The following is an 18,314-nucleotide window of genomic DNA, read 5'->3' as shown; positions in this document are numbered from 1 at the left end:
TACACACAGGTGGAGCTCTATTGATTAGTGCCAGCATGCCGACATGTAAATCTAGTCGTCAATAATTGATGAGGAAGGTACCAAATAACGCTATAACCATCTGTTTCTAGTCAGATCCAGGTAAACCACAGCTAAGCTATAGATAAATCATAGGAAACCACAGCTTAACCATAGATAAATCCCAGGTAAATAATAGGTAAGCTATGGATAAATTAGAGGTAAACAATGGCTAAACCATAGGTAACTCCCAGGTAAACAATGGGTAAGCTATAGCAAAGTCCCATGTAAACCATAGATAAACCATAGGTAAATCCAAGGTAAATCAGAGGTAAACTATGGCTACACCACAGGTAAATCATAGGTAAATAAACACAGGAAGAATTGTCTATTATTGAAAATTTTGTTCATGAAACTGTTTACCTTCAGTGAAAGTGTTCACAAATATTTCTAATTTTTCTAAAATAAATTATATTATCAATATTTTAAGAGACCTGACATGTGATGAATTGATTACCTAATAGTTTTAAAAATAATATTTCTGACTTTGAATAAGGTTGACCGTATGACTTATTAACAATAAAGTTTACCAGATAATCAATTAACCTAATCAAGTTACCTGCTGCTGCCTCTTTTCAGTCTCATTTGCTGCCACAGTACGCTCCAAGGCAAGAATCTTGTCGGACATTGTCTTCCTGTCGCGCTCATTACGACGGATTGTCTCCTCCTGCAGCATGAGGGCAGTCTGGGCACTGGCAAGACGTCCATCGATTCCACGCTTGTCTAGACAGAAAATAGTACAATTAATTAGTATAGCTTACCTTTTATTTTAAACCACCAAAACTTGTAAATTACTGAGGAGTATCACTTAATAAAACTTACAGCTTAGATTTTGTTACTTAATTAAACTACCCTATATTTTTATATCCCATTTAAGAAATGTTCAAGTAATTAATTCTGAAGATGAAAACATCACAATTTGATTTGTTATGTGGAAAATTTGTAGATTAGAGAAAAGTAATGAACTGTAGAAGCCTGAAGTTTTAAACCTTTTATTTATCCTCCGTCAAGTGCTTTAAAGCCAGACACAGAGTTATCACAAAATGTTTGACATTTAAGTAGAACATGACCAGTCGCTGAATACATTGTACATGTTTGTCTGTTATATGATTGAGACCAAATATTTTTAGAATGTATTTGAACTTAATCTGCAGTCAAACAAGTGTACACAATTTTACAGTAAGTAACAATGAGAACTATAGTACTGACCAAACACAATACAGTATCTTTACTGCCAGGTATACTGTACAGTGGTTTACGATCGGCTGGACACTCGGTATGTGTACTTATACAAAACATTTAATTGTTGTCAACATTCTAGTGAAACATAAGTACAACATTGTAATAAAATCTTGTCTCCACGTATCAAGTTTTCTGAGTTAACGTAAAACTTCAATTATAAAAATAATAGGCATTCCAAAACAAAACTCATCTACAGCTATCAAAGGGCAGTAACTCTAATTAATAAATATTATTAACACTTAAAATATGCTTGATACTAAAAATAAAAATTAACAAAAACCTGAAGTTTTAATTACATATAACTATAATTCTTTGTTAAAACTTGACATTTTTCTAAATGAACACGAAACACTAATATTTGCTTTGCCACCAAAGAGTATATATCTGTGTACTTGTGTATACACATAAAAAATTATGCTGACAATGTGAAAAGGAAAATGACAGAATTTTACTTTCACTTTAAAGAAACTTTACAATACAGCTGCCGATTTCCATTATAAAGCGATCAATAATAAGCTGTTGAAGTGATAATGCTAATTAAGCCTATTAGATTTAGTCCTGTGTCTGAATACACAATGCACCCTTTATAGTTGAGAAGTTTAACAGGATTATGTCCTGAGCATTCGCTGACAAGTGGCATTCTCTGACGAGTACCATCCTACGTACATGTGTATGCACTGTACTCGGGCACTAGTTCCAGTAGTAACTTTCACTATTCCAGTGCTGAACAATGACACACTCAAAGTAACATCAGTGCTTCTCACTCAGGTAGAATCTCTAACTAACCATTGTCACTGTTGTCGAGTATGTAGGAGGATAGAGAAGGGGTAGCCGACAGACATATCACATCACACGATGTCTTCCTCTGCTTCGAACACAAGTTAGCTGGTGGCATATATATTCTGTAAGCCATCCCAGCTAAAGGATGTCACTTGGACATGAAAGTGCTCAAAATCTGATGACAGAACACCAGAGGGCAGGGGGCCCCAGTGTGGGGTGTTGTTAAAAAGTGGGCGTATCCCCCCACTCGGAGTTTCTAAGTTCCTGGATAGATAGCCGCTACAGTTCCTACACACATGCTGACAGGCTCGCTGGATTGTACACAGCGTGACACGGACAAATCTGCCACACTCAATCACTCCCCACACCTGAGATATTGATTGCTGACAAGAATTTTTTTTACGGGTTATGACAAGTCGGTGTGGTGCGAGGGAATACACATATCTGATACACCTATCTAGAAGTCTTAAGCCCCAATAAAAGACGAGCTTTACCTAATCTCACAGTTGTATAGATAAAAATAGGATCAAGTATCTCACAGTAAACACTGCGGCCAGCATGTAGTGCCGACAAAAAATCTGATTAGTTGGCCATTTATCATGTGACCTACAGATCGTATCTTACCATGTATCTAGTCCACAATTTGGTTTGGCGGAAAGTTTTTCATTCCGGGACTTTTGTCCAGCGTTTGTGTACAGAATTATAGGGGCTGGGACATTTAATGCTATTGAGCGTACATCTACTGTAGCATTGTCAATAGTTCTAACATGTCTGTGTATTTCAAACGCAATTAAATGCTCCGGGTTTCAATTCAGCTATTCACGATCTTGTAAATGTTGATATATACAGTCCTAACCCTGACTGGGAAGCCCGGCCTATATAACCCAAAAGTCCTTTAAAACTGTCCCTAGGTCATAAACCAGGTGAATCAATGTATTATAACATTTCATTCAATCTAACATTTACAAGCTTTTACATGTTATGAAGATCTCATTATACAGAGCATAAAAGTGTCTGGTACCAAAATCCATTAGCTGTGTCATAAATCTTCTCAAATTAAAAACCTCTGTTTTAGTCTCAACATTTCTTTTCCAGATCGACATAAAGTTCAAATTTATATCTTTTCCGAATTCAAAGTTTCCAATTTAAATCTATAATCAGCTGTAGATATCAGCAGTAGAAATTTACCTTTAAAAACTTTTAGTCTTCGAAGAAGATTTCACTGATAGGTTTTTTTGCTAACATTATCTACCGAGCAGAAATACCCGGGTAGTATTACCGTCTCCTCATTCTGACCCTGTCACAACATGTCATAAATAAAAACCTACAGGCCAACCACTACCTAACATTATCATACAAATTATTATTTATTCTTCTAATTTTCGGCTCATATATCTATTTAGAAATGTCATATCCAATTACAAACTTTGATTATCGATTGTAAATCATACTTGAATAGTTTATTGTCATAGTTTATGTCCTCTCTATAATTCCTTCTGAACCATTTATGTTGTTACAAATCAATTTATCAAAATATAGAGCAAAAAAAAAGTTTGTACTGAAGTTACGCTGAGATATTTCAAATTACACAGGATGTATCATGAGCCTTGTAATTATAAACTTCAAACAATGCAAGCTGACTTGATGATGAGTCACTTGTTAAGTCCTTAACCCTTTCAACCCTAAGAAATGTTAGTGGACTCAGCCATTCATTCATCATTTGAAGTCCAATACGGTCAGTAGGGGTGAAAGGGTTAAAATCACACTATCCTTCAATCTAGTCATAAAGGGCTGCCACCCTTCTGTCCATAATGGTCAGGATATGTTGGTGGTCATTTGGGACTTAAACATATTGGTCGTAGCCAGTGTATAGATTGTCAGTAAATTAGCCCACTATCAGTTCCCGTTAGACAAGCATGTGTATCGGGACACAGAATCAGTTCTAATGGCCAATAACATCTCCCAATATCAACCTAACTCTCAGCTTATTAAATCATACATTATCATTATTACCGAGTGGAATATATTTGTATAATGATGAATTTTGAAAACTCGAGATTAAACGTTTTCATCTGATCGTTATCTTTTTCAAAAGATGTAAGTAAAAGTACATATGTGACATTTAAAACAAGATCAATAGATCACATTTAAACAGTTATGGCTAATATCAAGGTATTATTGAGAGGTAAAAGGACAATAGATTGTTTGTATGGAATTATCAACCCACTTTCCAACACATCGTAACTTAGCACCCATGAAGAGTGCAAACCGTTGACCCTGTCATTCCGGGGCAGTTCAAAGGAAGTGCAGTATAAATAAAAGATCTTATTACCTCAGTATATTGTTTATCACACGTACTTACTGGAGTCTACATGTAGGTGTTATAAATCTATCTGATAATGAAATAGCAAGAGTTATCTCCCTTTCAACTACATGTTAAAATCATATTCAGGCAAAATATGAACATCCTTTCCTATTTTTTCTATAAAATTTTTAAAAACTGATAAAGAAACACACATAATCAATATTTCAAATGATGTGAAGTTTTTATCTTATACAGAGAATGTTGATGAATGTGAAAATATTAAAATGATACAGTCATATGTTTAGAGAACAGGTCCACCATGGGGTAATGTTAGATACATGAAGGATGTATGTTAGTGATATGGGTGGCTCAAGCTTTTAATCATTATTTGCAACAAATAGAACAACTACCTATCCCAGTTATCTAATAAAGTATACAACTATTCACCCACAAACAATTACTAGAAATTGTTTGGAAATAATTCCTTGACCATTTTAAAATCATTTTTAAAAATCTGAAATATTTGAGTCAATCATGCTAATTTTGTTAAATTATACCTAGTAACCAGAGGTTTGTTTTAGTTAAATGTCACCCTTTATTAGTCAATACGTAAGAGAGTAATTATGTATGCAGCATATTTCATTAAGATATTTGTAACAATTTAAAAATATTACCTGGACAAGAAATCATTGGAAAAAATTGCACTTGTTCTACCGATAACCTTGAGATCAAGGTCACAGTGACCTAATGGCAGTGCATTGTACACCAGCTTTAGGTGATGCAAGTATACTGCAATTTTTATCAAATTATCTTCAATGGTTAGGAGTTCAGATATGGCCGGGACAAGAAATGGTTAGAAGAAGAAGAAGACACATCTCCCTTCATTTTAAGGGGAGACAGGATACAGATTATGTTGGTCTTTTCTTTGTTTCATTACATGTGGGTAGTATCTCAATGTTCATCATCAAAACAACGGATTCTATTAATAAAAGTCTTTCCACTGTTTTAAAACCGGTTTCATCAAATCTTTTATGATCTCTTTTACCAAAAAGTGAAAATATCTTATTCTTTCGATGATGCAGGATACTCCAATAACGGAAACAGTGACAAAATTATCTGTTTACATCAGAGCAGTAAGTCAGTTAGACGAGGCCGACTAATAATATCAGAATGAGACCCTAGCCCAAGGTATAGTCACCAGGGTTAACCAATATACTTATTTATCACATAGCTAGGCTGTTATCTATTATAGTTACCTCGTATAGTTACACGGTCAAGTTCCCACACACAATATCTAACACTGCCTGACGGACAACAAAGTAATCAACAGATGTGTTTAATGACCAGCAATGTACCCAGTAATTAACAAGGTAACACTACACAGACAATATCTGGTCAGTGTCTTCAAATTTAAGCTAAATTTTAATTGGCAAGGGTAAAGAAAGACAAAAGTGGCAAGCCTTGGCAAAAAGAAATTAAGACAGAAGTGGCTAGTCTTGGCAAAAAGAAAGCCAGAAGTGGCTAGTCTTGGCAAAAAAAGGACTTCAGTGTTCCTGTCCGGAGCCTAAAATACAGCTCATATTTTAAGGCACTGACTATGTATTCTATTTATCCTGTAACAGTCATCAAAAATTAGCATTTTTAAATGAAACGGCATCAACAATTTCCCAAATATATTTGTCTTTTAATTGTTTTTCACTTGGAAGTAGGTCAGTCGAATTGCCGCACATGCAAAGATTCTAAAATACAGCTGTTTTCCATCACTGCCAAATACAGCAAAAATATGAGTGTTGGGCGTATTCTGACAATGCAGATGCCAGTTGCAGGATAAAATAAAGTAACAGGTCCTTCAGATGCAGTTACAAGCTTGAGCCAATCATGAAATATTCACTGATCAAACTGAGAAATTACAATCATTAGATCAAAATCAATTATCATTCTAATCAAAAAGGGTGTTGATATTTGAACAATTATAATTACATTTTTATATTAAGTCTAAGACGTACTAATCAGAACATTTTATCTCCTTTGATACATTTGTTTTTAGAGATCAGTGAATAATAAATGATGATGATAATGGTGATGAAGTGAGTTGTGATATATTTTATAAAGAGTTATCTACCTTCTTCAACCTCTCCTAGAGATTTCTGGAGCTGCTGATGCCTGGTCTGAATCCTGTCACGTTCCTCTTCCATCTCCCTCAGCTGGGTAGCGAGTGAGCGGTTCTGTTGGATGGCATCATCCTGTAATGTATAACCAGCAGGTTAAGAGACAGCTTACAAATAACACTTACCAATATCTTGTTTCTTTTAAATTAATGAATAAGCACTGAATTGGCTTTCTTAAGCTGGACTTGGAGAATTGTACATACCCTCTCTCGCTCTGCTCCGGCTAGCTGCTGGACAAAGTCCCTTAGGGCCATCCTAACTGCCTCAGGATCCACATCCAGTGGAGCCACCTCACGGGAGTACTCCAGCCTCATAGGTGAGGCCCCACGGGAGCCCATGCGGGTCGGGCTGCCCATGCGTTCTGGGGATCCAGTCCTGGGGATCGGACTGCCTCTTCCATCTGTAGTGGTGGCAAATGTGTTCTCAAAACCTACAACAGATAGTTACCATCACTATAGTAGCTGCAGCCTGTGTATGCTCACCAGAGTATCACAATGCTAATATTGCCATAAAAATTTGATCATTATAATTGTTTCATGAGATGCAGCGACAATCAACAAGTTTATCACAAAGCAAGATCATTTTCTATTGTCCACTCCTAAACAAGAGTTACCTACCTTTGGTGGGTGAGTTGGGTCGGGACCTGCGGGGGCTAGGTGTACGAGACCTGGTTGGGCTGCGTGCACGTGGCATTTCTTGACGGAATCCAATTGTCCTACGCAAACTAGAAACAATGCTGCTGAGCTTGAACTCCACATCACGCTTAGCTCCTTCCAGCCTTGCCAAGGTTCCCTCAAGGGCATTGACACGACCTTCAGCACCACTAAGCCTCAGTTTCAGCTCAGCTTCATCAGCATTGGCTTGTTCAAGAGTGATTTCCAGGTTATGTGCACGGTCTTCAAGTTTCTTTTCTGAGCGGCGACAGTCCTCCAAGGCCATTTGGTAATCCTTTTCTTTCAGGTGAGTCTCATCCACCAGCTCGCCCATCTTACGCTGGAGGTTGGCCAACTCCTTACGGAGAGCGTCCCTACTGGCTTCTGTCTCGACCACCTGAACATAAACACTTGTATAAGTACACAACACCAGCTGGAAACACTCAGAAAACATAAATTGCGAATACAAATTTTTGTGCCAGTTATTTCATATCTTATTCTTCCAAACATGTCTGGTAGAAACAGCACATTCCCTTCCATCCAAAAGTTTTCCAGTATGAGATTAACACAGATTACCATGTTACCAGAATGCTTTATTTCTGTGAGTTTGACCTACCTTCTGTTTGAGGTCAAACGAATGTCTGCGAGACTCCTCCTCCTTCTCCTCATCACGAGCGACTCTGACTTGGAGATCAGACACCTCGTTTCCTAGTTTGTTTCTCTCGCCGTCCAACATCTTGATCTGGCGACGTAGATCCTGAAGCTCACGACGAGCCTCCAAACGAGCACGCTCAACCTCACGCAGACTGGCACGCAAGTCACCAGCCTCCTTCTGGACTACAGCCTTCTGTTCCTCCAAAACTACAACACATCAGGCACCACTATAAAACAGATTCTGAATGATGACATCATACATAAATCATCACCTTTTCAAGAAGCCCACGTAATGTTTTTTTACAACTGGATCATCTTCTATTTTACAAATAACATGTAAAACTCGATTTTCTTCAATGTACTAGTCAATGAAATGATTGTGAAAAAACTGATATTTTTAATTGATTTTGTAGTGAGTACCCCACTTTAAATGTTTTAATTTACTACTTTAACTTCTGTCTTTCATTTTACTTTTTCGTTTCAATTTCACTTACAAGAGGAACCAGACAAATTTTTGAAAACTTAAAAAATCAATCTATTAAGTTAAATTAAAATCAACTTTTCATTCAAGGGTAAAAGAGGAAAACAAAATCGAGGCTACGATTCAGAGCATGATGACAGAGTATTTTTGATGTTACCTGCTCCCCTCTGTCTCTGGTCACATAGAGACCTGTTCAGCTCAATCTTATCACATTCACTCTTCTTCACAGTGGCCCTCAGATCTTCAGCCGTCTTGGAAATTGTGTCCTTCTCCCGGATCTCGTCGTTCATGTTCCTCTTCAGCTCGACCATGTCCTTCCTCATCAGTTCACGGATCTCATCAGCTGTAAAAGGTCATCTCAAGGTTAAAGGTTGTACACAGAGGTCAAAAAGTATTTCAAAGAATTTCAGTGCTTGATTTTTCTATTACAATATAAATTTATTGGTCATGGTTTTGCTTAAAATTCAAACCAGACTGATAAGGACTCCCACCTTCTCTGATCTTCCTGTTAGCGTCAATGAGGTCCCTGCGGATGTTGTCACGATTTTCCTCAACCAGTTTAAGCTGAGTCTTCAACTCTGCAACCTCGCCCTGAGCAGCCTCTCTCTGGCGGTCCAAGTCACGGATAGCATTGTTCAGATCCTTCACTTCCTTCTCATGGCATTCGCTAAACAAAACACATTAATTCAGCAGATCAGTAAAAAATTTGCTTCTCCGAACCATTTTGTGCCATTGAATACATTTTCATTTTTACTCCATTTCAATAAGATCAAATGATTTACTCAGCATTAGATAAAATCTATAGTATGGAAAATGAGTGAAAATTTCAGTGTTTCCTATAAAGGACTTCTCATGAATAAAACAAAAGGAAAATGGACCTTGTAGTATTTGTAGTATTTAAAAATCTTACCACTTCTCCTCGAATTGTGACCTGAAGTTCTTCAGCTCACAGTTGAGGGCGTTGATGTTAGTACGGTCCTGTTCCTGTCGGGATTGGTGTTCGCGCTTCAGACGCTCGTACTCCACATTAGCTGCGGCCAAGTCCATGTTGAGGTTGTTGTTCTTTTCTGCCAGTGTGCTCTTCTCTTGTTCCAACAATGACATTGTCTACGACAGAAATATGACGTAAAATAATTCATCTTTAAAATTTTAAAACAAAATTTTATCAGAACAGCAGAGAAACAAATACTTAAAATACACTGCTAGACACATCTTAAAATTATTTCATTTTTAACTGATAAAAGTTTTGTGCTTTTTATTTGGAAAAATCTATGAAAAAAAAAAAAATCAAATTTCACTCTAACATACAATCTAAAAGATCATATCATTTTGTACAGGAAACAAGGAAATATTACATGCTACCCAGTACTAACCATCTATTGCCTTTATGCAACATCAGTGCAAGATGGCATCGTAATTAATGACCTTACATGCAATAACGTAAAACTGAAACTGTACTCACCTGCTGCTTGTCATTCTCGGCCATGAGGAGGGAGTTGTCTCGGTCCCTCTGTAGGTTGGCCAGTTCCTCCTGTAGTTCCTCGCGTTCTCTGTCACTTCTCATCACATGGTCCTCCTTCTCCATGGCGTTTTGGTGGAGAAGCTCGTCACGCTCATTTTCGTACTCCTGTCGCTGCACTTCCTGTACAACCATAACAGTGGCCATTTAGCTTACAAATCCATACTTTAAATTTTTCCTGTTTATTTTAATTGATATCATGCTTATGATATATTAATGCACAGAAATCATTCAGATAAGTAAAAATGATGATTTCAAAACCTGGGTTGAATGATGATTTCAGTTCTCAGATTACAAAGATTTTAACTTGTGGTAAACACCTACCCTCTCCTGTGTGGTAAACACCTACCCTCTCACGTGTGGTAAACACCTACCCTCTCACGTGTAGTAAACACCTACCCTCTCCCGTGTGGTAAACACCTACCCTCTCCCGTGTGGTAAAGACCTTCCCTCTCCTGTGTGATCAACACCTACCCTCTCCCGTGTGGTAAACACCTACCCTCTCCTGTGTGGTAAACACCTACCTTCTCCCTTGTGGTAAACACCTACCCTCTCCCATGTGGTAAACACCTACCCTCTCCCGTGTGGCAAACACCTACCCTCTCCCGTGTGGTAAACACCTACCCTCTCCCGTGTAGTAAACACCTACCCTCTCCCGTGTGGTTAACACCTACCCTCTCCCATGTGGTAAACACCTACCCTCTCCCGTGTGGAAAACACCTACCCTCTCCCGTGTGGTAAACACCTACCCTCTCCCGTGTGGTAAACACCTACCCTCTCCCGTGTGGTAAACACCTACCCTCTCCCATGTGGTAAACACCTTCCCTCTCCCGTGTGGTAAACACCTACCCTCTCCCGTGTGGCAAACACCTACCCTCTCCCGTGTGGTAAACACCTACCCTCTCCCGTGTAGTAAACACCTACCCTCTCCCGTGTGGCAAACACCTACCCTCTCCCGTGTGGTAAACACCTACCCTCTCCCGTGTGGTAAACACCTACCCTCTCCTGTGTGGTAAACACCTACCCTCTCCCATGTGGTAAACACCTACCCTCTCCCATGTGGTAAACACCTACCCTCTCCCGTGTGGCAAACACCTACCCTCTCCCGTGTGGTAAACACCTACCCTCTCCTGTGTGGTAAACACCTACCCTCTCCCGTGTGGTAAACACCTACCCTCTCCCGTGTGGTAAACACCTACCCTCTCCCGTGTAGTAAACACCTACCCTCTCCCGTGTGGTAAACACCTACCCTTTCCCGTGTAGTAAACACCTACCCTCTCCCGTGTAGTAAACACCTACCCTCTCCCGTGTGGTAAACACCTACCCTCTCCCGTGTGGTAAACACCTACCCTCTCCCGTGTGGTAAACACCTACCCTCTCCCGTGTGAGCCTCTCTACATCCTCCTCGTGGGTCTGTTTCTCCTGAGTGAGTGCCATCTGCATGTCACGCTCCAACTGAGACAGACGTTTGTTCAGTTCCTCCTTCTGATGCTCAAACTTCTCAATGTCAGCCTCCTTCTCCTTCATCAGGCGGTTTATCTCAGCTACAAATATTTGGTACATAGTTCTGAGTTGTTTTATTTGCAAGATGTATAAGGTTTAATACGATCCCTACATTACTGTGTAAGCTGTATATGTTATAGATATAATAGAACAGAGTGCTTATTAGTATGAACATTATATAATTTGTATACAATTATAGTAGAAATAAAAACCAAAAAAAAAAAAAAATAATTGAAACGTTATAATGGTACAGCATTATTACACTGCCTCTACTTGTTCAGCAAAAATTGTGTTGTTGATTTTTCAAGAGAAATTTGTAAAGGAAACGAATACGAGGTGTGAACTTATATAACCAAAAACTGAGACAGTAGATAGTTTACATTCTGTCTATGTGACTTACCCTGCAGGTTCTCCTTCCTGATGATAAGTTCCTGGTTCTCTCCCTCCAGCTGTTCCTTACGAACGTCCAGACTTTGAGCCTGTTGTGTCACCTCATAGAGGGCGCTCTCCAGACTGTCCTTCTCGCTACGTAGAGCCGCGATCATCTCACTCTGTTGGCGGTTCTCTCTCTCCGTGGCGGTGACCTGGACAATGAGCTCTCCCTTATCTTGCGTGAGGATTTCCTTCTCCTTGGCCACTCGGACATAGTTACCACTCTGCCGTTCTACCTCTTTCCTTGCAGACACCAGTTCTTCAGCCAAGGCTTGCTTCTGTCTGCTTGTCTACAACGGCAAAGATCAAGGTCAAATCATTCAAAAGAAATTAATGGAAGAGGTTGAACTGATATGCTTGGATATTTACTAAATTATTTTCCAACTGGATTGTTACTTTGTACGAAAAACATCCCACATACCAGGAATTTGATGCTGTGATATGAAAATCTTAAAAAAGTTTTTAAATTATGTTAAAATATCTTTCAATGAAAACATGTTCTTAACATGTCAAAGGATTGAAAATAGTCTGTATCATCAGTCCAACTGCCGTATGAAAATATAAATAGCCCAAAGTACCACAAAGTATCAGTTCCATTGTGGGGTACCAGAAACATTCACATCTCATTCTACCTACTACTTCCTGTAAAGTTTGAAATCTATTTGACTAGCACAAGACATTATATTGGTATTTCAGATCTCCGTGCTTATCTAATGATAATATATATATGACTTACTGCGTTGAGGTTTTCGGTGACCTCTCCCTTCTCTCTGTTGAGGGCTCCAATCTCATCCTCCAGTTGCTGCCTGGTCATCTCGCTCAACTCTAGGGTCTGGTTCAGGCCTGAGGTTATCAAAGGTCATGTGTAAATTTAATTAACAATGTTAATTGTGAACTATCTCATAGAGTTGGCATTACGAGACATTTTAAACAGTTTTATATAATAACTTGAAATGATCAGAATATTATAAGTTGATGGATCGAGACTCACCCATCTTCTCTGTGTCCAGATCCATCTTCTCCTGTTCCACACGGACAAGCTCCTCACGGATTCCAGTCTTTTCCTGTTCCAGGAGTTGCTTCTCTCCAGCCAGACTGGCCTTCTCTGACTCCATCTGTAAAAAAGGGCACACATAATTAGGGCCATGCAATATCATATATACATAGTCAGGGCCATGCAATATCATATATACATAGTCAGGGCCATGCAATATCACAGTCAGAATCATAGGACATATACATTATCAGGGCCTGAACCATTACAGACAAAGTCGACGCAAGAAGACGTTTTATACAAAGTCAGGGTTAGAGGACATTATTAGTCCGGACCATCATATAAATAATCAGGGCTAGATATTTCCTTTGCTAGACTTTCCCTTTGGTATGTATAAACATCTATGTACCTGCATAATGATCTTGTTCAGCTCGATCTTGTCCTGGCCAAGTCCTTCATTGAGAGCCTGCATCTTAAGGAGTGCGTCCCTAAGGCCGGCATCCTCGGTGTTGGTACGGTTGAGTTCCAGCTCAAGGTCGGCCTTCTGTAACTCTGCCTTTGACAGGGCATCAGCTGTGATAACAGAAAAGATTCCTTGTAATTATACTTTACCATGCAATCCTACAGTCAAGGTAATTTGCTCTGAGAAGTTCTATTTCTGTTTTTTTTCGAGCAGAGAACAAAATTTACGTAGATCCATTGTAAATTACACTTAGAGGAATCCAGAAAATCTACATAACTTTTCCTTAAACATTTATCCCTACCACCATTCAATAAAAGCTAAAAGTGAGAAAAAAAATCAACCATAAAAAAAAAAAAAAAAAAATCTGAATAAGAATATAGAGCACCATCATTAGTATGGAAAACAAGTAAACTACTTTATAGAATTTTCAAAGATGTATCGGCTTTAAAAGTTGGGGTTCCTGTTAGTTTTTATTTACCTTGAAATCCTTAACACATATGATTTTAAATTCTAATATTACTTAAATTAAAATCCAGACTAGGATACTCACCAACTTCTCCCTTCTGCTGTTCCAGAACCTCCTTGTCGAGGAGGGCACGGTTGAGGGCTTCCTTAGTGGACACCAACTCCTCCTTAATGGTACTGTTCTTGTGCTCTAGTTGGTCGATCATACGGTGGCTGTAATATACAAAGTTAGCCGTCAATGATACAGTGGCTAATATATATTAAGTTAGCCGTCAATGATACGGTGGCTGTAATATACAAAGTTAGCCATCAATGATACAGTGGCTGTAATATACAAAGTTAGCTGTCAATGATACAGTGGCTGTAATATACAAAGTTAGCCATCAATGATACAGTGGCTAATATATATTAAGTTAGCCGTCAATGATACGGTGGCTGTAATATACAAAGTTTGCCGTCAATGATACAGTGGGTGGTGGCTTAATTTTATAAAGTTTGCCGTCAATCATACCGAAGCTGTTACAGTAATACATAGATAAATTTATCAGTCACTCATACAGTTGTTGAAGATAAAGTTAGCTGGACAATCATACCATGGCTGTAACTTCAAAAGGTTCTTTACTCCAGAGTATCACAAAGTATTAATTTATAAAGATTTCATCAATTAAGTTTAAATAAATCTTTTAGTAACATTGATTTTAATGTTTTTAGTGTAATCAAACTTATTGTAGAGAATCATTTTTTTTATAATACCACATCAAAGTGTACAAATTATATAAATCTAGTAACAAATTAGCAGCAATCACAGGGATGTTTAATTTATTATCTGTTTTAATTAATTATTACATTCATTATTGACAACAATTTAATTTCATTTTGAAAAAGTATGCTACATGTATATTACATCATAAAGTTTACTTCTGTCAGCGACATGATACCACAAACATCTATATCTAACCAAGGTTTATAAGTTTGATGACTACTCTTTAAAAATTTTGCTGTAATATCAAAACAGGTGTATCTACAAGTTCGACACCTGCAAGTATTAAAATATCTTTACACTTTTGCAACATTTTAATTCACAGGTTCTCTCAAATCAATATCCATTTGATCAAAACCTGACAACCTGATTTCAAATTGAAGATCTTGTTCACTTAATATACAATTCAATTTATATATGTTTTCAAACCCACATACATGTTTCTCATTTTGAAATTTTAAATGCCATTTAAATTTCAATCCCTGGATTTTAATATGTTTGGCCTTTCAGCCTTTGCTGAATATTTGCCTTTACTTTGATCTCAAAACAGCTTAAAATGGCATAATGTGTTTTGTGTTGAAATTTCAATAAGACTGTTGTGCATTCACTAGCTGCTTGGACAGACAACTCACAATAAATATATTCTAGTTTCATTTTGATCTCCAGTGAGAATCCTGTACTCGTATCAGAATCTAATATACCATTATGTAATCTGTAATTTTGGACCCTAAGTGTGAAATTGGATGTAAATATAAGGCTATTGATCATGCCGATCGGTAGATAGGTACGTGTGCGTCCTCAAAAGTTCAATATCAACATAAATCCTTTATCTGTATGGATTTATACCCGACTAACATTGGATGCGTGCAAATGATAAACCATTCTCTGTCATTGGATGACTGCCTGGCCAAGCGTCACAAATGTAAGTAGCTCAATACCACATTACACTGCTGAATGGACACATTTTCATTGGATATCAACACTTTACATATTTTTTTTACATAACTTTGTCAGTCTGCATCAATTACACTTATTTCTGGAACTTTTGTGTTGTCACATACACACACATATATCATAATGTAAATTCATTATTTTTCTGGTCTCTGCTTAACCAACATCTACAAAGCCAGATATCATTCTGCTTTATTTACCGAGTATTATAGAAGAACTCTTGTGTATTTGGTGACCTTTGACCTACCTCCTCTCATTCTCCTTGACCTGGCGGTCCTTGTCCTTGCCAACATCATCACGTTCATCCTCCATGTTGTCACGTTGCCGTTGGAGATCTGTGTTAGCCGCCTGTAGCTTCTCATTCTCTTGTTGCAGACCCTCGATCTGATCGTTGAGTTCCTGACGGACCTTCTCCAACTGTGACTTCTCGTTGCCAGTCAGACTCAGAACGTTCTTGATCCTGTTACGATCACGGTTAGAATCCTCATGGTCTCTCCTCCTACAACACCAGACAGTCATATATCATTACCATTGCACTGCCCAATCATTGACAACAAGGTCGTGCAAGGTCACACAGTGACTGGGCCTTCTTTTTGCTATCAGCTTCAATTTTAAGATAATACTAAAACTGATATACAATATTGTATATTATTTTGTACACTGTTCCAGGAACATGAAAGATTTTGAATATTTAATCCGTATTTATTTTTAACACATGCCTAGATCCAGTTCTTTGTGATACATCTGTAACCTCTTATTACACACGTATGCATGTCAGAACAAAAAGATAAAGAAAATATATTTTTGCTACATTGTAATGCTTTTATCTACGAATAGTAATTACTTGCAATTGAAACCTCTTTTATCTTTTTTTTTTATGTGTTTTGACTTAATTTTCTGAGATTTATCAAAATTTTTTTAAACTTCTCTTAGATTGGAGTAAGGAGGAGTGATCCCAACACGGAGTTTCGTCCAGAAATTTATTCCTTGAGTTGTTTACATGTAGTGATTATTTTCTCTTAGATTTATAAAAACCGTCACCCCTATTGAACACTTACGCCATGTCCAACTCCTCCTTCAGGTTCAGGATTTGTACCTCCATTCTGCGGCGCTCGTTATCAAGGTCATCAAGGTTTTTACGGATGACACAGTTATGATCACGCGTAGCAATAAGCTTGGCGCGAAGTTCTGCCACCTGGAGTTGACGCTTGTTCAAAGCAGCTTGAACCGCTGAGAACGTAGCATCTGCGAAAGCTGGTGACCTTGTGCCTGACAGAGGTGACTTTGACCGACTTCTGATGTAGGGTGACCTTGCCCTTGCTGTGGGGGAGATTGACCTTGCCCTTGATGGAGACACACGGCCTCCAGCAGCCTCAGCTGCCTCCTCGTCTAAAGGAACCTCATCAACATCGTTCATCACAGCCTCGGCAATGTTACGCAGAGCAAAGTGGATGGTATCTGTTTCCTCTCTCATCTGACGGGCAGTGTCGGTCTCCGGAAGGTCATAGCTACGCTCGCCCAGTCGGGTCTCCATGTTGCTGATGTTGCGCTGGAGGTTGGAGATGGTCTTCTCTCGCTCCTCCAGTTGGATCTTGAGCTTTTCATTCATCATGGTCAGCTCATTTACCCTATAAATCAATACACATACAAGTGGTAAGACAGGTATACTGATGTCCTTCACCCTTATAGAGTTAATACAGTTACAGATTATACAGGTAGGGAATCTGTCAGGTGAGAATGGACCTTAGATCTCCTGGAACTCTCACCTGTATAATACTGTAAACAGCTCTGCACTGTGAGAACCCATATCTATCAATAATGTATAGCTCTCCAACAATCTATTTCTGTCACAGTTATTCTATGTTATAAAAATATCTATCTCCACACATTCCACTAAAAATATCAACTATATCTCCAAAGTTTGAAGATGAATAATTGAATCTATCATAATAAATCTTGCTTCCTGTAAACATTCCAATCTTCAATCAAAGTTTCCAGCTGGTGATATGTTGGTATGCACCATCAATTGGGGTGTGCCCTGGAGTTTGAGGAGTTTCAGTTTCAGGACTTCAGGAGAATCAGGATACAGATATAACTATATGGTATATGTGACCTCTGTAATATTCTGTACCATTTAAGGGGATGCTGTTAAAGACCCATAGAATGCCTGATTTACTACTACCAGGTATTGTAGTCACTATGACAGTCCTTGAGCTCAATGGATTTCCTTAGGTATCAATTATTTAGAGAGAAATAGTATACAAACAAAATACTATGTATACTGAAGCACTCCGGGTCATGGCCTAGATTTACATTGTCACAGAAACTCGAATCTCCTTAATTCTGGGCTAAATTTACATTGTTACAGAAACTCTTCTTACTTCTGGGCTAAATTTACATTGCTACAGAAAGTGAGCCAGATAAGGCTAAATTGGAAAGAAATTAGTCATTTTTTGTGGTGTTTGTATGAAAAACCAGAGAGGTACGGCCAGCTAATAGGAAGCTTTATAAAGAAAGATCTAGAATACATTATGGTCTTTAAAAGATGGAGTGATTCGTGCATCAGCATAAATATTTGCTGTATTTATTAAATTCCACAAGACTCTCGTTACTGTAACAATATCATCATATATATGTAAGGATGAAACACTGGTGCCAATTCAAGTAAAGGATCAGATTTGATGAACTTGAATGATGTCTGGAGTATATGAATGCCCTTATCCAATGCCGACACAGGGACTAGTTTACTAGAAACTCACTTGGAGTTGAGCTCAGCGCTGTGGACATCATAACGACTCTGTGTCTCTCCCACCTCGCGGATCTTCTCCCTTAACTGTGACTCGAGAGATGTACGATCAGCTCGCTCACGGTCAAGAAGAACCTAGTG

General features: G+C 38.3%; 1 protein-coding gene across 12 annotated transcripts in view; it reads right to left on the bottom strand.

Annotated features, from left to right (window-relative positions):
• The window catches only part of LOC117345129 (rootletin-like), a 108,196-nt gene that overhangs the window by 10,190 nt on the left and 79,692 nt on the right, over positions 1-18,314 (bottom strand). For all 12 annotated transcript variants that reach the window (XM_033908095.1, XM_033908096.1, XM_033908099.1 and 9 more), the window contains 18 exons: positions 18,187-18,308; positions 16,486-17,055; positions 15,675-15,926; positions 13,802-13,929; positions 13,198-13,361; positions 12,786-12,909; positions 12,531-12,637; positions 11,763-12,084; positions 11,234-11,403; positions 9,803-9,982; positions 9,251-9,447; positions 8,832-9,007; positions 8,498-8,683; positions 7,822-8,066; positions 7,170-7,602; positions 6,756-6,982; positions 6,507-6,627; positions 617-780 (listed from right to left, as the gene is read on the bottom strand). In XM_033908095.1, the coding sequence (XP_033763986.1) occupies positions 617-780; positions 6,507-6,627; positions 6,756-6,982; positions 7,170-7,602; positions 7,822-8,066; positions 8,498-8,683; positions 8,832-9,007; positions 9,251-9,447; positions 9,803-9,982; positions 11,234-11,403; positions 11,763-12,084; positions 12,531-12,637; positions 12,786-12,909; positions 13,198-13,361; positions 13,802-13,929; positions 15,675-15,926; positions 16,486-17,055; positions 18,187-18,308 (3,888 nt within the window). The remainder of the gene's footprint in view (positions 1-616; positions 781-6,506; positions 6,628-6,755; positions 6,983-7,169; positions 7,603-7,821; positions 8,067-8,497; positions 8,684-8,831; positions 9,008-9,250; positions 9,448-9,802; positions 9,983-11,233; positions 11,404-11,762; positions 12,085-12,530; positions 12,638-12,785; positions 12,910-13,197; positions 13,362-13,801; positions 13,930-15,674; positions 15,927-16,485; positions 17,056-18,186; positions 18,309-18,314) is intronic.

This window comes from Pecten maximus, chromosome 16 (genome assembly GCF_902652985.1).
Source record: "Pecten maximus chromosome 16, xPecMax1.1, whole genome shotgun sequence".
NCBI classification, from domain to species: Eukaryota; Metazoa; Mollusca; class Bivalvia; order Pectinida; family Pectinidae; genus Pecten; species Pecten maximus.
The sequence above is the reverse complement of the archived record's forward strand: the minus strand, read 5'-3'. Positions and strand labels throughout refer to the sequence as shown.